At 40.4% G+C, this 22,959-nt stretch overlaps 2 protein-coding genes across 6 annotated transcripts in view; both read left to right on the top strand.

Moving 5' to 3' along the window:
• WWC3 (WWC family member 3) overlaps positions 1 to 9,856 on the top strand; it is a 103,635-nt gene extending 93,779 nt beyond the window's left edge. For 3 of the 4 annotated variants that reach the window (XM_030476140.1, XM_030476139.1, XM_030476137.1), the window contains exons 18-23: positions 473 to 632; positions 2,133 to 2,297; positions 3,614 to 3,706; positions 4,744 to 4,974; positions 5,722 to 5,849; positions 7,304 to 9,856. In XM_030476140.1, coding sequence (XP_030332000.1) covers positions 473 to 632; positions 2,133 to 2,297; positions 3,614 to 3,706; positions 4,744 to 4,974; positions 5,722 to 5,849; positions 7,304 to 7,370 — 844 coding nt within the window. In that variant the 3' untranslated portion in view covers positions 7,371 to 9,856. The remainder of the gene's footprint in view (positions 1 to 472; positions 633 to 2,132; positions 2,298 to 3,613; positions 3,707 to 4,743; positions 4,975 to 5,721; positions 5,850 to 7,303) is intronic. The other variant, XM_030476138.1, reaches the window with a different exon arrangement.
• A 3,315-nt stretch (positions 9,857 to 13,171) lies between these two features.
• Positions 13,172 to 22,959, top strand: part of CLCN4 (chloride voltage-gated channel 4) — a 41,811-nt gene continuing 32,023 nt past the window's right edge. For both annotated transcript variants that reach the window (XM_030476143.1, XM_030476141.1), the window contains exon 1: positions 13,172 to 13,277. The gene's annotated coding sequence lies outside the window, so the exon portion shown is untranslated. The remainder of the gene's footprint in view (positions 13,278 to 22,959) is intronic.

Raw genomic sequence — 22,959 nt, 5'->3', positions numbered from 1 at the left:
AAGAGCACTGTACTAAAAAAAAATAAAATTTTGTGTGGACATGGGAAAATGTCAAATATATGCATTGCAGTGCCTATGGAGTGAACATGCAGCACAGCTCTGCTATTTCAGGGTTTGTTACAATGCCGTTTCATCATTTAATAATGCTGCTAGTTTGTTACATGAGTTGTGTTGTTCTTTTTGTTATTGTTTTCTTCGTATTTTTATGAAGATCAGAACATATTCCCTAAGAAAATTAGGGAAGGTGATTTTTGGTTTTTTGGGGGTTTTTTTGGCATGAAATGTGTTTGCTTGTCTACATCTACAGAAATGCAAGTGGGATACGTTCTCCCTTTGAAAATTCTGTATTTTCATTGGAGAAATAATACTCTAAAATGATAAACTGTCCTGGATAATGAAATATATAAACATGATGCATAACTGCATGGGTTTTTTTAATACCTACAAAACTCTTGTTATGTTCTGACTTTAGGAGTTGGCAAGCAGAATCCGTTGACAGTGGATGCAGTAATTGCACCCAGACTAGTCCTCCTTATCCAGAGCCATTTTGCGGGGATTCGTTAGCTGGACACATGTTTGCAGCTCAAGCAGGCCAGTACAGTTCTGGAAAAATGCAGCCTCCACCACTAAAGGTAATGAGAGAAGATACTGCTTTGCTGCCTGGCGCACACAGAGTGTGTTACTGCTGCTCCTTGAGTTTGAGTCTGAATTGATCAGGAGAGAAAAAGATCAGAAATGACATTAACAACATTGTATGAGCACTGCCTTCATCACAGTGGTGTGCCTTTAAAGTTGTTAAAAATACCCTCTTTAGGGCTGGGGTTTTTTTATTTGCTTTCTAATTATTTCTGGCAGAATTAGTTTTTTATATCAAAAGCAAGCTAGTTTTACTGTGGCCTTTATCTAATCTGTAAATACACACTTGTGTCAATGTCTCTGTTGATATGAAATTGTAACAGAAATGATCATGATTGAGTTCCAGTGCTCTTAAAAATAAGAATATTTGAAGGAATTGTGAAGAAAGAAGCTTACTGTTTTATGACTTGTGTTGCTATTTCAGTGTTACAGCAAATACAGCTGAAATTTTCAGAAGAATTGTGCTGAAAGTGATGTATTTAAAATCTTTTGTATTCAAGATATGAGACATTGAAAATAATCCTGAACAAGCTGAAATCAGCATATTTCCATTGAAGTAGAGGAACATAAGCAGTTTGTATTGCCTTTAGGGAAGATTACACCTCGTGTCAAGGAATTAGTTATCTTAAAGTTTGGAAGCTTTGCTAGAGTAGCATATGTTGTCTGTATTTCTGAATATTTTAGAGTTCTTTTATCTTTGTTTCAACAGTCTTTCGGTTCCCTTTTGTTGAGTTTCTTTTCCTTATCCTTCCAGTACCTAAAGAGGCCTACAAGAAAGCTGGAGAAGGACTTTTTATGAGGGCACGTAGTGATAGTACAAGGGGGAATGGCTTTAAACTGAAAGAGGGTAGGTTTAGACTGGATGCTAGGTAGAAATTCTTCACTGTGAGGGTGGTGAGGCACTGGCACAGGTTGCCCAGAGGAGCTGTGGCTGCCCCATCCCTGGAAGAGTTCAAGGCCAGGCTGGACATGGCTTTGAGCAACCTGGTCTCATGGGAGGTGTCCCTGCCTGTGTCACGGGGGGTTGGAACTAGATGATCTTTAAGTCCCTTCTGACCCAAACCATTCTATGATTCTGTGGTTTGACTTCCTCCAGTTTTAAGGTGATTGTTTCCTTCAGAGTCACCTTGCTTATTGAAAGGTGGCTCAGTTTTCTTCTATTGAGGCTGGAGAGCCGGTGGTGGCTTGGTTAATGCCCAGTTGCTAATTCTGAATGCAGTCCTTATACTGTGCAGCTATGATTCATGTTATAACTGCATCTCATAATTGTTACTGTTCCAGCACAGGCTTCTGAAAGGTATTCTTACACTTTTGAATAACCTAGTTTTAAAACTTTTTAAAAAAAAATGAGGTGATTCATCCTCAGTTCTCAGTGCTCATTAAAGCTTGAACCTAGCAGGGCAAATTGTTTACTTTTGGTATTGTTGAAATGCCCGATTGTTTTTGGTGAGAGAGAGAAAATAAGGAAAAAATAAAAATCTTCATTGAAATTTTAGGTGGATAAGGAAACTAACACTGAGGATCTGTTTCCTGAAGAAGCTGCTATTCTTCCAAAAGAGAGAACTAGCCGCAGGCCACGGGGTTCTGCTTTTGTTCGCAGCAGCACTATTGTTCGTTCCCAGACCTTCTCGCCTGGAGCACGAAGTCAATATGTTTGCAGGGTGAGTAAGACTTAAAAAGAAGGGGAGGGAAGGGCCTCCACACAAGTATTTTGTACATTTTTGATAATGTCTTATCTTACACTTATAAGAAACATATGCTACTTTTTAATGCTAATGAATAATCTTTCATTGCATTTAAATATTGCAGTGGGGAAGAGGTCCCCTGGTTCTGTTTTAGAGTTTAAACCTGAATTCATTTAAACTTTAAGAATCTGTGGCAAATCAGATACTAAGCTCTTTTCCCTGACAACCTTAGGTGTTAGGCTAGAGCGATTGATTTTACAGAGGTACAATGCTGTACAATGCTGTCTAATGTATAAACAGTTGGCTTAGAAGCTGTGTTTAACTTTCAGGTACCTAAAATTTTGGGAAAGGGGACTGAATGCATAATCTTAGGATTATTGCATAAATATTGTTATGACTCTAGTTGCTGACATGAATGTCAGTCATAGGGTGCCTGTTACAGTGGGACCTTGGATTCCCAGGTGCACTGGTGCAAGTAATTGAGGACCAGCACAAGAGTTTTTAAGCTTATGTTAGTTGATTGCTATGTTCAGTGACAAAAGGCTTATAAGCAGTTGGCTCACAGTACTGCAGATCAATACAAATTTGCAATATTGGTGGAATAAATATAGCTTTAATTGTACTCCTTCATAAGCTTTTGAGAGCTTGAGTTTGAAGATGCAATAATGATTTTTAACTTTTTTTAATTTTCCTAAACCAAGGATCTTCTGGTTTTTGCTCTCCTATTTGCATTGCATGCAAATTGCATTGCATGCACTCTTCAAATTCTTCAGTTTGATTGCTGGATTCTATATCTGTTTAATATAGGGAATCTGAGTAAAACACCCTCACACACCACGATAAAGGCAATGCAAGAAGGGAAAGATTGTTAAACACCCTCACTTAATCTGAATTTACTTAAAATCTGAGATGGGGGAGGGGAAGAGTGGAAGACTATGTTGTTTGTGCCCATGACAGTAAATGCTTTAGGAAATGCCATTAACTCCCCCCTCCCCTCTTTTTTTTAGGTCACATTGTCCTGAATATTTAATAGAATGTTTGATGAAACTTAGCTGTAAAACATTAATGGTTTTTAAGCTTTCTTAAATTATTGTACCTATACAGCATGAGCACTATTATATATAAATCTTTAATAAATAAAGCAGAAAGCAGAAAAAAATCAGTTTCTTAAAACAAGACAGTTTCAGTGAATTTAAAAAAATGAATCTCAAAAGCAAAAGAAAAAAAATCCAGATTTCTTAATGTAGACAACCTTGTAAGCAACCTGTGTTTTCAATATCTTTTCTAATCAGCTGTATCGCAGTGACAGTGACAGTTCAACTCTACCAAGGAAGTCCCCTTTTGTCCGGAATACATTGGAGAGGCGTACTCTACGGTATAAGCAGGTATACTTTGGAAACTGGTTTTTACTTTTCACAAAGTTGCTAGAGCAGTGGTACTTCTATACCTGAGCTTTAGATGTCTGCAGGTACATTCTGAAGTTTTTCGGAAATGTATAAGGCTTCCGTAGTGTAATAGGGGGAGGGGTACCTTTTTGGGTTTGGTTTGGGTTTTTTAAGCTAAAACACAGAGATAGAGAAGTGAAATATAGTTGTGAACAATTACTGAGGAGAGGAAAAAGCGGTGTGGCAGACAAAAATCAGTTTAATGGGGATGGAATTTGTATTGATTTAGGTGTAAAGTTTGTTACCTTAAAATCTAGTTTTATGATGCAGCGTGCAGGCTGAGAGAACTGTGTGTGAATGTGATGCAAAACATCCAGCTCCCCTTCCACGCAGCCTAGCAAGCTATAGTATTTGAGGACCAAGTATTCAGGAATGAATAGGTTAAGCTCTCCTCTTGCCTCCATGCCACCCTGCATGCTGCAGAACAAGAGGGCAGAGAAGGGCAGGTAAGGCATTAATGCCATGTATATAAACCATATACAGTTTAGCCTGGTCACCAGAAGTTAATTTCTTGCTGGTGTAGGCAAGTAGACAGCCATGCCTCCAGTTTTGATTCAGAATGTACCTTAAAAACAGTATTGAATAAAGCCTTTTATAAGGGGAATCTTGCTCAGTACAGTATTTTCTGATGTCATGACTCTAAGTTTTTCATATTGTATCCCTTTTAGTGTTACCATAACATGAAAAGTTAGTTCGTAATCTTAAATCAGTTAAATAGTTAGAAGCCAAAAGGAGACTGTAAAAGGAGGTAGTAGGAAACATTAGTTGAAAAAATTTATATATGGTACAGAAAACCCCTACAGCTGGTTAGCTGAATTTCACTGTGGGATATAAATAATCTCTTCAAAACTTTGTGTCAAGAAAGTCTTCGTATGTGAAGAATACAGAAAATGTATGCTCTATATAGCTAAAGATAGACCAGTACACCATGTTGAGAATAATATATTGTGCATTTTATTTGGATCCTAATAACTCAGCAGTCCTGCAGATCATCTTTGGCTGAGCTTATGGCAAGGACATCCTTAGACCTGGAGCTGGATCTCCAGGCATCCAGAACTAGACAGAGACAGCTGAACGAGGAGATATGTGTTTTAAGAGAGTTGAGACAGCGTCTGGAAGATGCCCAACTCAGAGGGCAGACAGATCTACCCCACTGGGTCCTTCGGGATGAGCGATTCCGGAACTTGTTGAAGGAAGCAGAAAGGCAGGTATGGTAACATGAGATGAGCACTCAACGTATTCAGAAACTTCAAAATCGCTTAATGGTGACAACATGTCTAAAGAGCTGTTTTTACAGAACTTCACACAATGAGTGTTGCTTATATATTCTTGAAGTTAGCACAATGCTAGTAACAACTGCATCAATTATTACCAAACTGTGTATTTATTTGAGGATGATTACTGGAGAATGACACTATTTGCCAATGGCACTTTTTGTTTCAGTATGGGTTTTTTTGCTTTGGTTTGGGGTTTTTTGTTTTAGGTATTTATTGGAACTTCAATAATTTCCTTCTGATCTTTGAAAGAAATTAGATATGCTGATTAGATATTTCATTTTTTATAAGTATTTGAAATGTTCCCTACGTATGTGATTTTTTTTTTCCTGTTCTTGGAGAAAGACGTTATAGGCAAAAAGTGACAAAAACTGCACAACAAACAAAATTTGTCATAGGATTATCAGAGATGAAGAGTGAGCCTAAATTTATTTTGAGGTCTTGTTTGACAGATCTATGTGCAGTAAATTTCAGAAATTTAATACATATATGTGTGAAGAGCATTAGGAAATGAAACAACACTGTCAACCTTCTGAATTTATACATCAGCTATTTCAGACAATGTGTTTGTGTGGCTTTACTATGGTGAGTGGGCAAAAAATCCATTCTTTTAACCTGGATATTAATTCTTGCATTTTATTTATTCACATGATCATTTTAAGCATATATTCCTATTTTCAGACCAGACAGACCAAATTTGAACATCACCAAGAGCAAGCAGCTGAAAAGATGCTGAAGAAGGCATCAAAGGAAATATACCAGTTGCGTGGGCAAAATCAGAAGGAGCCTATTCAGGTGCAGACTTTTAGGTAAGTGGTAATGTGTACTGACAAAGCAACAGTTTGTTAGAAGAGGTTAAAGATCTCTGAAGCATTAAGCTTAAATTCTGAGTGTCTTCTATATAGCCAGTAATTTTTACCTGTATATTGATTTGGACACATGAGTTTCCTTTGGATTATTTGTAGTGTGAAGAGCCAAAGCTAAGGTAAAATTGCAATGTTATGATTCTAAAACACATGAAATTAAAAAAAATACAATAAAGTCTTCAAGTGCAACCGTAGCTTAGGTGATTCTTTCATCTTAGCCTAGTCACTATAAAGTTCACATGATGTGCCAGTTCTTCAGTGCAAACGTGTGGGCATAGTTTTTCTAATATGATGCATATATATATATAACTAGTAACACTTTCTCCCTAAAAATGAGTAATATTCCAGCTTTCTTTCAAGAAGCCTTTTCTTTGGACTATTTTCCTATTTCATGTGTGTTCACATGGTGTGTGTTTTCTCTTAGCTTTATCTTACCTTTTTTTTTTCATGACAGTTTATTGTGTGTAGAAGTGGCATCGATGAACAATGTCCATTTCATAGGACGACTTTCTTACTTAAGCATTAATATTTTTGTAATATTTATTGGGAGAGTAAGAGTAAGAAAATCTTAGTGCAGCAGAGATGTGGAAGACAGTTCAGCTACTATGTTACGTTATATGAGTTCATCCACTGTTTAGATTTTTAGGGTTGTTTGGTTTATTTTTTTCTCCAGGGAATGCTTAAGTGAAAAGAAAATGCTATCTGTTCTTTAATGTAATTTTTTTTTTTTTTCTTGAATTATTTGATCGTCTATCTCATAAATGTGGGGAAGGAAGTAAAGAGGAGTAGAAATTTTAGGGTTGCTTTTACATCTCTATGTTTCTGGTATGTTTGATGCTTTGTCTACTGAGATATAAAAAGCTATGTGGAATTGAATAAAATGAAATGTAGATAATGAAGCAAGAGCTGTATTTCTTGCTTAAATTATTGCCCTTTTTATTCACACATCCATTTCTTAGGACACTTACTTTACAGCATGTACTGTTTGCTCAATAAAGAAGCAAAAAGATGACTGCATCTTTTTTTTTTTTTCCCCCCTGCCTTTTTTGTAGGCATTATTGCAAAATGTACAAGGGTGAACTTTGCATTGCAGAAGGGGCGTATTCAGGGCTGGTCCTGTGAAACCTTTTTACAGTCAGCTAGGACTGATGTTTTATGAGTTGTATAAAGCTTCCACCTAATTTTCAAAAGTAGTAATTGTGTTCAACAGAATGTTGCCAGACGTATAGTGAGGTTCAGTAGTTCTTGTATGTTTCTTGTGCTCAAATAACCCATCAGTTCATTATGTAAGGAACAAATACTAACCATTAACTAGAGTAAAGAAACCGTGTTCTTGGGGGGAGAAAAATGTAGGCATATATTTGACTTACTACCTTTTTATCTCATTTTGATCACAGAGAGAAGATAGCTTTTTTTACAAGACCAAGGATTAACATACCTCCTCTGCCAGCTGATGATGTATGACATGTTGCATTGTAAACATGAAGTATTTATCGCTTTTATTTTAATGAAGTTACTAGATTAGCCAACTTTCTTAAAAAAAAAAAAATTTGTGCAAAAGCTAATATACACATTTTGTAAAAAATAAAAAAGGTAAAAAAAGTAAAAGTAAACAAAACCATATATATAAATATATATACATATATATTTTATAATAGCGACTGCAACAAGGCTTGGTTTTTCCTTGTTGTGAAACTGACATCTCTGAAGACAACTTATTTTATAAAAGATCGACTATCCTGTTAAGAGCGTGTACAGTTTTTATGCTGTTTTATTTGACTTAAAGGCTGGAAGACAGAAACAAAGTGAGTTCAGGCAAATTCACTGTAGTGTAATTTATTTATAGTGCCTTTTTTCCTTGAAGGAAAATACCTACTTTAAGATGTATTTTAAGACTGAAATTTTGTTCTTCAGTATTTGTCATACAGTAGAATGGAACCATTGAGCTGGTTTTGTTTCTGATACCTGAAATGAAAATACTATGTTCTAAAATTGTCACTTTTTTCAGCTTTATTATCTATAGCTTATTATGTACATTGTATCCTTTAGCACTGTCTGTGTTATAGCAAAATATTATCACCTGCAATGTCTTTAACATTGATTAGAAGTGATGTTAAACGTTGCAGAATTCATTTGCATGTTCTTACTGTGCACTAATAGATTGTTTTCATTTCAGTTGTGTCTAAAGTATCTTTATATTCTTAACTAGATTCTCAATTTAAACGGAGGAAGGAAAAGGGTGACAGGTCTTTGTTTTGCTGTTTAATGTAAAGCGAGTTAAAAGAGCAATGTGAGCTAGCTGTGTGGAAAGGCCACCAAAGGCATATGATTGTAATTTCTCAATTTTAAAGATATGAGCTGATTCAGGAAATACATATGTGTTGATTCCAGAAAGCAGCTGCTTTAAGGAAGGGTGCTTAAACACGTGTTCATCCTGAAGGATGTATTTTGGGCTTACTGCATGCAAGTTCTGTTGAACAGTGACACTTTCCGAGAGGAAGGTGTGTAATTCTAGAAGGTACAGCTCACTTGATTGCTAGTTGGACCAGCTAAGATCCAGTAAGAAATATTTTTACTTATGATCATTTTACTGAAAGACTGTCACCCTAAATTCCCGAGAATGCCAGTTTTGTGTCCTTGCATCCTGCAAGTATGTAAAAATACTTCCTTACTAAGCTACTATAATAGAGTTTCTCATATTTTTCTAATTATACGTTACCTACAAAGAGAGGTGCCCAACACAAGACTGATTCTGCAACTTGCTGGAATCCCCTAGAAGGAAGATCCCACTGTCTCTTCATTAAAGTAAAGGTCGAACTGGTGCCAGATTTTTGTATGTCAGGAAATCAAAGCAGCAGCAGCCAAAACTTAAATGGACTTATCAGAACCAACCAGAATATTTTCAAGTATTTTGTAAGTAAGTGTTCTTTGTGAGATTCAAGAACTTATACCCTGTACCTTGTCAAAGATCAGGAAAACCTGAAAGTGAAACTGAACTGCTTTTACTTGTTTAAGGTGAGGCAAAAAGTAATGGGGAAAAAAGATTGTAAACCTAAATCATTAATCAAGGATGATTAACACAGACCTTTAAGGTAGTATTCCCTGTTTCCTAATATGGCCTATAGTCACTACAGGCATCAAGTGATTAGATCGTATAGCAATATACGTAAAATTAGAGTATATTTAGCATTTTTCAGGCTAACCATCCTGAAGTCTGGTTTTTTGCCAGTAAGCTTCAGTGGGTGTATATTGGGTTCCTTGGGCACAACTAGGCATATTCAGAAACTATGCAGATAAAAACCAAATCATGTAAGAAATTTATAGTGTTTGGGTAAAAGTCTAGGGACAGCAACCTTTTCAGTGCTCATTACTTGAAAAGAATAGTTTGTCAGAATTTCACATCTCATTTTCGGTGGAGGCCCTTACATAGTAGTTTTTATCAAAAGTTACCATGCCGGGACACTTGCAGAAGTACTTGCTGTATACTGAGAACAGACACCATGTGTCCCTTGGGGGTGGTCAGATACTGGAAGAGGTTGCTAAGGGAGGTGGAGCTCTCTGTCCACGGAGGGGTTGAGGACTTCACTGAACACATATCCTGGAGTATCCTGGTCACATTAGGCCCACTTTGAGCAGGGGTTAGGGTAGGGTTCTCTCTTCCTCCCTAAATTAGTCTGTACCTGTATAACTGAGGGGCAACATCTGGTGGCCTCTCTGGCAGGGATTTCAGCAGGTGTGTTTAAATAGTGGCCACTGTGAGATGTCATTGGTGTATCTTGTGGGTCTGTGATTCTGACTGCTGTAATGAGTTCTGTCTTGATGTGGTAATGAGTTATCATATTCAGTATTCATCTCTCTTGTTTTTGTCACAGTTCTGTATGATTGTGTCATTTTTGTATTATTTGAAAGTATTTCTTCTACAAAATAAAACAATTTGCCATAAACGGAAATAGATTTTTGTTATATGTCCAAGTATAAGACATTTTTTGAATGGTTGATACTTGCTTTTGTAAAGAAATTTTGTATTTTGAATAATGCTGTCATTTAGGTTAATGTAATGAATTTTCAAATAAAAGAGAGGAAATATGTGAAATCAGAGAACCTAGAGAGGTTACACTGAAGACCTGAAAGGAACGCAGAGAGTAAGAAATGGCAGGTATGTTCTCCCGCGTGCTTACCGCTCGCGATAAGCTGACAGCTGTATCAGAGGCTCAGAGTTGAATATTCCTGGAATTCATGGGTAGCTCCACTTACAACACGTTGAACTGCCTTTTTTACCTACCTGAAGTTTGTAGGTTTGTATTGGAAGTAAGTGGATGATGTTGTTCTGTAGTATCTTACCTATGACTAATTGCAAAGCGGAATCCACTCAAAAGAATACTGGTTAACTTTTTTAGGCTGAACTTTACTGCAGCTGGAAACGTTAAACTTGTGTAATTACAGAAAGGCCATTTCTCGGTTTCTCTGTGTGATCGTAAGCTGCAGGAGCACAGGCAAAATTGCGGTACTGACATGTGACTCCTGCCTCTGCCCAGTGTTTGCATGGTGTTAAGGGTATGAGAGTTAAGGTTATTTTTAAACGGTCAGCTAGAAATAGTCGTTTGGAATACCAACCGTCCCTGTCTCGCTACCATCGGGATCAACAACAAAAGCTATAATGGGTATGTCGGTGGGGGGTTTCTGTTATAAGAATGAAGCCTTACATATATTTCTTCCTGCAGTTCTTGTAAGCACTTTGCAAGACTTAAAGGTAAGTGCTGCATAAAAGTATTTTTTTTTTCTTTTTTAATTAGATGAACTATGTGTTTTGTTTTCACTGGATGCAAAACTGAAGTTGGAGTTTTTAGGGAAGAGGGCTCTTCACAGCTCATTTTGACTCCAGTCTCCTTTTTAATTATAGTCATACATCTTTGAAAGGAGGAAAAATGTATTTACAAAGAGACTTGAGAAACTACAGGCTAGCAAAAGCAAGAACAATCTTTTCCAAAAGATCATGTGGAGAGTATTCTCTTTGTCCTGAGACTGTGCAGCTGACTGAGCATCATCGGAAGAAAATACCAAACAGTAAAGTTGATTTGGTTTTGGAACTTCTCAATGTCAGTTAAGTGATTTGCTTGCACTTTGGAAAATCTCAGTATTCTTGGAGTTAAAAACTTCTTAGGAGCTGTTTCTGGTTTCTTATGATTTGTAAGAATGTCTTAGACTTTAACATACATATCTAGGTTATAGAATCACATTTTCTATAGAGAATTAGGTATTCTGTCCCTTCAGCTTGTTTGCAGTTAGACAGTTCAAGTAAAAATACACATTCAGCAGGAGACTCAATGAGGTCAGCCCAGGTAATAGACGAGAAAAAATTAGGAAATGAATTATAGGAAATTCTGTCCAGGAGAAAAATGGAGGATTGAGGCCCTTGCACTCATTTGTTTAGCACACAAAATAGCTATTCTGTGCCTAGGGCATGGTGTCTGTGTTAGATTGTGTGTCTTGTGGCACAGAAGTTCCAGGTTCGGATGTTCATGTCTGACCAACTAAGTGCTGCTTGCTGTTTTCTGTATTTCCCTCTCATAAACTGATTAAGGAAAATTGCAGATACATTATCAAGAAAATAAAAACTAAGTGCTCAGTGGTTGTTTAGCTTCTGTCCCAGAATTCAGTTCGCCTATTAATACTGATTTTAATGGGTATGAAGAACAGTCACTGGCAGGAAGTTAGGACTTCTATCACTTTTCCACACTTCATGGTTATTATGATAGGCTTGGGGCTGTTGGAGGTCTATGAGTGGTGAGGAACTGTCATCTCCAGATCAAACTTTTTCTCTGAAGGCATGTTCCTCACTCTAGAAAGGTGTGGGAACTCAGGTGAAGCAAGCTAAGTGTTCAAATGTCACTGTAAAATCCAATGTGTTGCTTCTGTACAGGGAGTCTTCAGCTTATAGACAAGATTTGGGCGAGCTGTGTAGCCCTTCTGAAAAAGGGTTCTGGACACCCTGAACCAACTGGTTTGCTTTGCTGGGCCAGGCTGCCGCCTTAGCGCATCCATAAATACCTGCTCAGACACACTGGGGCAAAAAGGTCTTCAGAACTGCATTCATCAGCCTCTGAAGTGAGTGGAAGTCATGTATGCACCTTCAGTCACCCGGGGATATCTTCATGGGTGCTTGTGCAAGGTCTCCCGCTGCCTAGCTATTGCATCTCCTTGGTAATACAAAGCACATCCCTGGATGCCCTTAAGGGTAAAACCAGACCGCACAATATTCAAATATGGGAAAATGAGTGGGAAGGTGAATGTCCTGAAATAAAACACATTGCACAGGTACGAACATGTACATGATCTTCACAAAGAATAGTTACACCATCTGCCTTGCAGAACACTATCCTTGTGGAACACTATCCTAGTGGCTTGTACAAAATTTGTACATCAAAAGTTTAGAAATTGTTAGTTTCTTGTAGAACTCAAATATGTTGTAGAGTATAAAAAAATTCTTAACAAAACTAAAAACCCACAAAATCCTCAAAAAATATGGTTCTGAGATGTAATATTCAGTTAACCAAAATGGGAAAGTCAAGCTAATTCCCTTTTTAAATTATTTTTATTTTAAAACATTTTTGGATGTTGTAGTTTTTAGATATTCGATGGGAAAACTTAAGCAGAAGTTTTGAAAAGGAAAAGTAGGCTGGCATACAGGAGAGGATCTTTTAAGCAGTGACAGCTGTGTTGAAGAAAAGGCAGAAGGCTGCAAGTGGAGTGAGGGATCGATGGTGGAGTGAAAGAAGTGAAGGTAACAGGGATGAAACCTTTGAGGTAAGCTTGACTATGACATACAAGAGAGAAGTCAGTTTGGATAAACTTGAAATGAAGCACTGGGAGAAGGAAAAATGCAAGGGATGGTGAAGTCATGGTTTGTCTTGTTTCCAAGCTGCTGTGATTACATATTTCAGAGAGATGAAAGAAAATCTGACGCCTGGGTGTTGCTGCAGAGTCAACAGGATCATTCGTGGATTGCACACAGCATACTTACTGTGCTTCTTCCTTGTGAAAAATGTGATCGTTGTTGCTGTAGCAGAACAACCCACAAACCCTTTTAAAAATAATATCAGGTTAGGGGCGGCGGGGGAAAGCAGCCTGTGTTCAGAGGGTGACCGAATAGGGAGGGCAGGGTAAAGAGGCTTGCAGTTTAATCCTGCAGGATTACAGACTGCCCCGGCTGCCTCTGGCCGCGTCTCCTATCAGATACCCTATAGAGGGAGGATGCAGTCACATGATTGTTACTGCTTCCTCCCCATGACATCACCGCTTCTGCAGCCATACCACCCAAGAAAGGATGCTATTAGAATCTGGGGGACTGGAGTAAATGATGTTGCATCGCAGGTAAGCGACACAATGCTGCGGAAAGCCTGATTTGCCGGTTGCTTTTCTCGTGCTGCCATCCTTGAGCCCCAGCTCCGTCTGGCAGGGTTTGTGCTAGAAGAAAACAGCAGCTCCCCTGCAAGCAGAGGGCTTGCAGGTGCAGAGGCTGCTGCTGGGTCTGTGCTGAGCTCCCAGCTGACATCTCCAGCAGAAATGCTGCCAGATGGAGCTTTAAAGATGAAGAAGGCCCTTTGTCCCTGTTACTTTGCTATGGCCCCTTCGGGTGTCTGCTGAATTCTCTATGTGAGCAGCCATCATTTGCCAGTCATGCAGAGAGAGCGCAGCAATACTGTTCTGCTTGCGTTCCCTGCCTTTTCTTTTTCCTGGATGCCTGAAGGAAGTTGTTATGCAGATAGATGTGTCTAAGCTCTTAAAGGAATGAGGATTAACTTGTATTTGGGGAAAGAGGCTTTTCCTCCATTGTTAATTTTTGCTGACGCGATTTGAAAGTACCTAGTCTGGCAGGTTTCCTGCATAATTTGCTGTAGTGCAAGGTAGGTTTTGCTTGTTGTCCAATATAAGCATGAAAAATTCTTTTGCAAAAGGAACATGCGAGATGAGAAGCACATTTTTACTTCTTACACAAAATGCCAGTCGCCAAAAGGCTGAAAATGACATGCTGAACTGCTTTTTTTGAGATGTTGGTATTTATATAAGCAAAGGCTGGAGTCTCGTCTCTTTTCCTGGTGTGGGTGTTTAATTATGTACTCTGTACACATATATGAAGATGTATATATTTGTGGAGAAAAAAATGGTGAGTCTTCTGTGGTGGGTTTTTGTTTTGCGGTTTTTTTTTTTCTGTATTGCTTTTTAAATGTATTTTATTACTTTTAAATTATTCTAATTCCAAATGTTAGAATATGTTGTGGTTTAACCCACGACAGAATACAAGAAGCCAAATCAATTTTTGAGCTTATACTAGCCAGAAAAATAAAACAGTACCTTTTTTCCCTTCCTTTTTAAGAATTCTGGTAAATAATTCTGTGCCTTTGCTATGGAACAGAGGATGACTCAGCCGCAGCTTCGTCAGGCGACTTTTCACACCTAGCTTACAGGAAGTTGTTTTTATTCTTGAAAATCCCATTCTTTGTTCAAATAAATTGTTCCCACTCTTGGAAAAATCTGTAAATTCAGCAGGTCTATAGGGTCATATTGAGCTCACCCATTCACTTGTGGGGGCAGATTTTGGATCTCCTTGTGCTGAAGTAGGTTGTACATCCTAGTGAGAGATGAATTGACAGGCTGAGAGAGTTGGGCTTGTTCAGCCTGGAGAGGAGAAGGCTCCAGGGAGGCCTTATAGCAGCCTTCCAGTACCTAAAGAGGCCTACAAGAAATCTGGAGAGGGACTTTTTACAAGGGCATGTAGTGATAGGACAAAGGGGAATGGCTTTAAACTGACAGTGGGGAGATTTAGATTAGATATTAGGAAGAAACTCTTTACTGTGAGGGTGTTGAGGCACTGGCACAGAGAAGCTGTGGCTGCCCCATCCCTGGCAGTGTTCAAGGCCAGATTGGACAGGGCTTTGAGCAACCTGGTCTAGAGGAAGGTGTCCCTGCCCATGGCAGGGGGTTGGAACTGGATGATCTGTAAGTCCCTCTCTTAACCCAAACCACTCTATGATTCTGTGATATGAATTCTGATTTCTAGGGATCAGGTATGCAGTAGGGTCAGAACATAAGAGTGGAAGAAAAAAAAAGTATAATGAATTATCGAAATGACGTGAGAAAGGACATCAGTTCTTCAAAACTGAAAAGAAAAATAAATTTCAATTTTATTTTTCTCCAACAGAACCTCTGGGTGGTTGTCGTTGTCCCCCCCCCCCCCCGCCAAGACTGGGCCTCAAAAGTGGTAGAAATACAAACGTATGAGGTGTCAGGGGAGTTGCATCCTGATGGTGCCCATGCCAGGGTGTGTTCTCCTGACTCCCGCTGAAGTCGAGGCTGGGTCAATTCTCTCCAGCACTGGGTGTGAGTAGAGACGTCCTCTGGCTCACCAGGCACATGAGGCTTGGCTCTGTGCCCATGCAAAGCACACAGCAGGCATGCCACGCGTGAGTTCTACAGTTGCAGTGTGCTCCCCCCTTTCTCCCCCCTCCACCAATCCCGGATCATATTTGAATGCCTTATGGAAATAAGTGCTGGGTGGTGGTTCTCCTGGTCTCTTGATTGGAGTCAGGCATCTTTATGCAACAAAAGACACGGTGCAAGCCCAAAATGTATGCTAGGGCAATCAGAAATTAAGCACTAATGTCCTTTAACCATTATTTAGTATATTTAGTACTATTTATAAATTATATGTTTAGTATTATTTAGAACCTGGAAACATCCCTAGCTGGCGGCCTCTTTGCCCAGCAGCACTGGGGTGCCATGCCCTGGGTCCAGCATGTGGCCACACAGGCCACACTGGGGTGGGGTCTGGGGTCTGCCTTGTAATGGTAGAACCATTTCAAAGGTAGTAGCTGGTGGCTTTTAAATGAGGGCTGGGAGAGAGAAGGGGATGGCGCTGAGGGAGAGCATTTGCCCTGGGGTTGGGTCCTTCCTGTCTTCCTGGAGCAAATAGGGCTCTCTGGAGTGCTGTAACCTCCTGGGTCTGGGAGATGCTTCATTGTGAAGCCATTGTTGGCTGGGCTGGAAGGGAAGGTGAGGGAGATCATGACTACAGCCCAGTGCTTGTGCAGGGGGCCATCAGGGCCATCTCATGTGTGTTGGTGGTCAGTGCTGCTTTGCAGGAGTCTCCCTCAGGTCTGCTTTGAGCTCAGCATGGAGCACAACCCTCAAACAGCACATAGTGCCTATCGGTACCTGTCCTTTTCCAGTTTGGTTTTGGCATCAGGCTGCAGCTTGCAGAGTGCCCAAGAGAGGGGTGTGAGTGTGTTTATTTTTCCATGTGGTCAAATGGGATCAGGTTGTGCAGCAGGAGTCTAATTTGTGTGTGCATACATATACACCAGGTATTGGGGTTTCTCAGATTTCTTCATCTGTAGTCCAGCAGAACCAAAAAAACCCCACACACAATCATTAATGCTGAAAGAGCAGCTCTGTCAGGGTTATGGTGAGCTGCTATTCCTAAACCACTTTTAACATGTTGCTCGCAAACATCACCCCAAGGAAAAGGGTTCCCCATCTTGCAGGTGGGAGAGCTTCCTCTCAGTGGTATGAAGTAACTCATCTGTAGCGGCACAGCCCACCGGCATCAAATGCAGCAGTGAAAACTAGTGCCCTGCAAACTGGAAAACATCACCCTCCATCATTTCACACATTTCCATGTATGAAAATGGCTTACTGTCTCCACTCAGATCATGAGAAGTGACATGGATGGTAGGACAGATTAATGGCTTTTCTGCTTCAGGTTTGTCACCATGATTTCAAGCTGAAGGCTTAAAAAGGTTTTCAGCAAGAGGTGTGTTTAATGCCATTGAGCACCTCATTTAAGGGGAGAACTTTTTAGGGGTAACTGTATACCAGCCTATTTCTCTTCTGACAGTGCAAGTCTGCTCTCTCTAGAGGTATTCGCCCTTTTTTTCAGTCCAAGAACTGTTTTTCCTGCTCCGTAACCCTATCATTTTCTGAGTGAGGAGACAAAGAGCAGCACTGGAAACCCAAACCTGGTTCTGCAAAGCTCAGCTGTGTGTGGCATGAGGAGGAAAACTGTACAGCACCCCTGACCCTTCCTCCCTGGCTTGAACCTCTGTGGCAGTAAATCCAGCTGCTCCTGGAGAAATATTCCCTCAGTTTTTTGTGAGGAAGGGGACTAGAGGGAAATCAAGAATAGAAACTCTATATGCTGCTACACGGTACCATGATCTCCAGTCTATCCTGTCTTCTGAAGTTTAGTTTCTTACTCCAGATGCTGAAGGCTTTCTGAATTTTATCTAATCAAATCTTTTTTCCTTCAAGAAGCAAGGGTGTGTGGGGTTGACACAGGCCCAGGGGGCTCATCTGCCCAAGCTGATGGGCTGTTAGCGGAGGGGCATCCTTTAATAGACATGTTTCAGTTCAGTTGGAAAAACACAGATGAATGTGCCAGAGCCAGCAATGCTTCCCTCCTGCTTTTTCCATAGCCCCAACATCTATGCTAACAACTAAATTTATTGGAGGGACCTTCAAGACTCACTGGAAACAGAGATGTGAGTTTAACATTTTTTTATAAGGAGCCAATTTCGAGTTATGTGAGTGCAAAAATTCCACTTGAAGCTTGTGGGGAAGGAGCTGGGATATTTTTCTCTCCCTTCCCTTTCTGACATAAGTCAGCAGCTGAACTAATTTTGCTCAGACTTTCCAAGAAAACTCGAGCAGAGATCAGACACATGATATTTCATACCAAAAGAAATTGGTTTCTAAAGAGAGTCACCCTGGGAAGGAGCACGGAGCAGAATACCAGCGTGAGGTTCATCGCCTTGGAGGAAAAGTGTGGTGATGCAGGGGCTTCCCAGGAGAGAAGGAGAAGAGGGAGTCAGGCTGTAGCCAAAGGGGTGGGAAGACCTGATGGCAAGTTATCAGCTCCCAAGGTGCACTGGTGCACCCCATATCGCCCATGCCTGCTTGTGCTCCTGAGCAGCCCTGTTATCTCCTCTGTGCTCACCCCAGGAGCATATCTGGTGGTTGAGGAGGGGCAGTTGAAGGCTGTGGTTTGGTCTGGAGGAGCCTTCTGTGCCTCATTTTCCACCATTTATCCTAAATGTTTCCTCCCGCCTTCCCCCTCTCTCGCAGGCCCTCTGCCCTGTGATCTGGTGCCCTGTGTTTTTTGAGCTCTGTTGCGGCTTCATAATTTTTTCCATAGAGGTTACTCAGGGTAAGGCTGCACATAAAAGATGTGACTGTATTTAGCTTGCCTGCACTATCAGAGCAGAGGACTCCTCAATGTGTGTGTGTGGGGCCATACAGTAAAATGCTGCAATATTTTACAGTAATGTTTCCGATACCTGCACTTGTGTGGCGGGAGGCTGAGGGTTTGCAGTGCTATGTCCTTGTGTACGGAGGTTGTGCAATTCATCCCCGAACTGTAGGAAAGGCAGTTGCCAATTTTAATATCCCGCCTTCCCCCTGTGTTTTCTCAATTTAATTATTTTTCAGGTTTTTTTTTTATGTGCCTTAATATGTTTCCAAAAAAGGCCTGTAACTGGGTTCAGCATTTTCTTATTTTTATGGGCTCTAAACCTTGTTCTGAACCGAGACCATTTTGACTCCTTTTTTTTTTTTTTTTTAACACAATCATTAAGACAGAAGGCCGATAAATCAATCTGCTTGTTCAGACTGAGGCTTCTAAGGTGAATAGTCTTAAATTGCCCACAGACGATTTTCAACCTGCAGAAAACTGTGCATTTAACTTGCTGGTGATTCCACCTGCTTGCTTTTGCTGAAGATATCTTCCTTGTATCACCCAACAGCATCTTACTTCTTGTTTAGAAGAATGCTTCATAGCCATTTAACTGCCTCCTCTATCCTGTAGGGCACAATGTCACATCACTGTTTCTACATCATCTTCTCCTACATGGCAGGTGGTGGAAGGGGAATTGCATCCACCCAACTTAGCCTTCCTGGCTTTGGGCTAAACAGACCTTGTTCTCCAACCTCTCATCAAAAGACATAGACCCCTAATCATCTCCCTGTAATTTTCAAACATGTCTTTCAAGGTCACCCCATTAATAATCTTGCTTGCTGACGTCCTGATCTGTGAGGCCCATTTTCTCCAGCTGGGTGGTACTGAAGACCCATGGCGTGACCATGCTCAGCTCTAAGAACTTTCTCCCTCAGCCTTACCCTCTTATGGCTTTTTCTGAACACCAACTTCTTCAGCTCACTGACCTCCTAATTGGCTGGATTTGAGGCTTGGGTAGGTCTAAATCCCTTTGGATAGGGGGTGGATGGATGCTGGCCGAGCACCCAGCTTTCAAGAGAAGGTGCCTTTGCTCAACAGATCACGTTATGCAGTTAATGGCCATGAGGCTGGGGCACCATGCTTGGCTGTTTTAAAAATACAGTACTAGGAATGGTCAATACAAGTATAAGGGCATAGAGAGTGGCAATCTGTCAGCACGACAGGGTTTTGTGATAATCATCAGTTATAACGTAAACCAGTAAGATTGCATTGTTCATTAATGGGTGCTATATGGAAAATAAATCCCAGGGATTTGTACGGCCCCCATGCTCCTGAGTTTATGCAGTACCTGCTGTCATGTCATGCCATATGAGCACAGCTAACCCGACCAACTGTTCAGATCAGTGCCATGCTCAACTCTGATGCAGTCAGGATTGAAATGACCATGAATCACTTCAAAAGCATTGGTCTGTACTAGGATCTCCCCTGTTTTATCATTGTATGCATATTGGTACCAGAGCATAGAAAAGCCCTGAGATGCACTGTATTCTGCTTTTGTGTGTTGGCTACCTCACACCACATGTGGAAGAGATGGAACAAATGATACTTTGGCTGCCATGGAAAAGTCAGTCCAAACAAATGTGAATTGCAACTGACTTTTATGCTTCTGCTTTTGTCCTCCAACCTCTTGCCAGGTTCACTACTTCTTATGCTACAGCAGAAGGGTCAGTGCAGAGAGGTATGCTTTGCTGCCTTCAACCGTATGTTTCACAGAGCAACCCTCCTCCCCCCCCTCCCCGTATTCAAGGAAAGCAGCATACACATGAAAGCATGTAGGTGAATGTTCATCTGCTAGAAGCATTGGAAGTGTTGAGGTAATTCAGTAACTGTGATCTGTTGAAAGAAACTTGAAACTTGCTGGAATTGCATTAAAAACTCTACTGCCTGCCTTGGTGCAATGTGTCCAATTAAAACAGAAAACAGGATGAGGACAGCGTAGCATGGAACTAGCATGTCTAGTAGCAATAGACCAGGGCCAAAACTTTTCCTTTGATGACTTTTCAGCTAGTTGTTTCCCATCGGTATACTTTTCAGCTTCTTTGAACCAGGGGATGTTTTGGTCTGTGCTTGCCATGTCAAACACATTTCAGATCCGATCAGTCAGTCAACATAATACCTAGAATGTCAGTTCACCAGCAGAGCTCTTCGAGCTGTGGCTTTTGCATTTGCACATGCTGTAACAGTGCTGTAAAGCTGAGAGGTTCTCAGTGTTTCCATTGTAAATGTAATTTATTGCTCTTCTATAAAACCTCGCTCCAAGCTGCAGTGTATCATACAGCTGGTCCTAGTCACATGATGAGTTTACTCACTGTGAGACTTTCAGGAAAAAACATGACTTTAAATACGATAATACTACTACCTCTTGGTTCTTTAAAAAATAACACAAAGTGAGTAAATGTAACAGAAGAGACTTGCAGTCCATGCAGTGCCTGCTGTGCTTGCTGGCATGTCCCAGCCTGCCGGGCAGCTCACTGTGTTCACACCCTAGTTTCTGTAGGTTGTTTGCACTAACCTCTTCTTCACTTTCTGTAAATAGGAGGCTTCAGTGATTACTTAATTAAAATTATCTGGCTTTATACACTCATCAAGCTTCATGGACTATAGACCGACTCTTTTGACCCTCACCTCCACCGAGCACCAAGCATGGCTAGCTGGGAGATCAGAGGCTGAACATTGGGTTGACCTGACCTAAGGTTTCTGGATGATATCTAGAGTTATGTGTCATCCAGGAGAGTCTCTATCAAAAGGCACAATTGCCAGTCTGGTGCTGTGACCTCTCTCAGTTTGTAAATTGATCTCGGCCAAGACCTTGCTCCGTCTACAGGTCTGGAGTAGTCTGGTGTAGGTCTAAATCCAGGGAAATCTGCTAACCAGAACCCTCTGAATTGAGGAGATAACAATAGTTCAGTCAGATTTCTCTGTTTCCTCGTTCAGTTTCCAGCAAGAACCTGTTTACAATTGTTAAAGCACAGTGTTGACAAAAGTGTTCAGTTGTAGATATACTAAGCTAGTCAGTAAAAATGAGATCTCACTGTTAAGAGCTGAGGAAGGCTCTCAACTGTATTGCAGGGAATAAAACGGCAGATGTAATTCAAAGTCATTAAAGCAATGGGGGAAATGTCCCTAAGAGACCACAGAGTGATGGGCTCCAAACTGGCTGTTTCCTGTTACGGAGCATAGCCTGGAGTCACAGGAGACTGCTCAGTGGAAATGTTGGATGTCTGCCCAAGGAAAAGCTGATGGAATGCCAGGAATTATTAGAAAAAGAATAGGGGACTAAGCAGGAAACGTTTGCCCTTGCACAAATTGTGTTGCATCAGCATCTGGAAAAGTAGCGGAAAGGGCAGCAAGGACATCTAAGACACAGAGCAACAAAGGGACAAAATATGTATGTTAAATGCTTACTCAGAAAGATTCAACACCTTTCTGTGTATATAAGGTCTGTCAGTATCCAAATCTCTTAGATATTCAGGTGTTAGGAGTGGCTATGAGTTGCATTTGTTACCAGTTCTGCATGTAATGGTATTGCAATGTTTTCTTTCGAACTGGTAGTGAACTCATTTGATGAGATGTGGATGTCTACCTCTGATATCTCTTTGTAATCGGTAAGCAGAAATTAGCACTTGCGGGGAAACACCCTCTCATTCTAATGTAAATATCTAAAATACATCAGATAAATTCCATCTGAAGAAAGCTTATTTCCCCTCATCTGCTATGAAAGGAATCTAGATTTTAGTGTCCAGAGTCAGATTTCTGAGAGTAGATGAGACAATTTGTGCCACAAATGCTCATACTTTTGGCATCATTGGACTGGATTGCTGAAGTACACCTGTTTGGATGAGATTAATTTGCCCTTAACCTATGTGTGTTAAATTAAAATATCTGTAACAGAGTTTTTTGTGTAAAGGCTTCCGTTCTGCTGACAGAACTGGAAACATCTCTGCAAGCATCTCTAAGAGGTCAAGTCAGTTTATCCTGAAGTGAACTCTGGAGATATTTCAGATGCCGAAGTAAGGGGAGATAAATAAATGCAAAATAGAAAGAAAGTGATACTTGAGGTGCTTAGTGCTAGGATGTAGGTAGGAACTCTGCAGTACTCAGTTCAAAAGTGCTGTAGCTAGGTTTTATTTACTAAAATTGTTTTTTGCATAATCTGATATCACATCTCTGCTTTCAGAAGTGTAGTACCTGAAGTGAACTTTAAGGCTGATAACCATCCAGCTAGCTGCAGTTTCCATGTATTGGTGTGCTACCTAGAGTTCAAAGTGTGTTTGTTTTCTTAATCTTCCATGGCCCTGTGGTCTCTAGCACGTTTTTCTCTCCCTGGACATGTTGTGTAGCACGTATTTTTTTGGTAGATTCAGGCTGAGATTATAATTACCCTACATACTTGTGGTCTGGCCTGGTATTATCCATTACAATACAGTCATGTGCTGGGCATCGACAACATACTTAAAAAGCTATTTTTTATGTGATATAACTTGCATGTTCGGTAATTTTCTTGTACTATTAAGGAAAATTTGCCAATGCTTTCAGCGCAAGAGTTCCCAGAGGTTTGTTTCTGTAGTGAAGGGAACTGCATCATGCAGGCAAGCAGTCTGAACTGTGTGTTCTTTACAGGTCCTTCTTTGCTGCATGGGAAGAGTGGGATGAAGGAAATGATCTGCAAAATGTCACAGCGTTACAAAATAATAGCATGGTCTAATCCTTTCACCTCATTTCAGCTTCCCATTCCAGTCCCCAGTCATGGTTTACAAGACACAG

This window comes from Strigops habroptila, chromosome 2 (genome assembly GCF_004027225.2).
Source record: "Strigops habroptila isolate Jane chromosome 2, bStrHab1.2.pri, whole genome shotgun sequence".
NCBI classification, from domain to species: domain Eukaryota; kingdom Metazoa; phylum Chordata; class Aves; order Psittaciformes; family Psittacidae; genus Strigops; species Strigops habroptila.
Note: the sequence above shows the minus strand (reverse complement) of the source record. Positions and strands in the feature narration are given on the sequence as shown.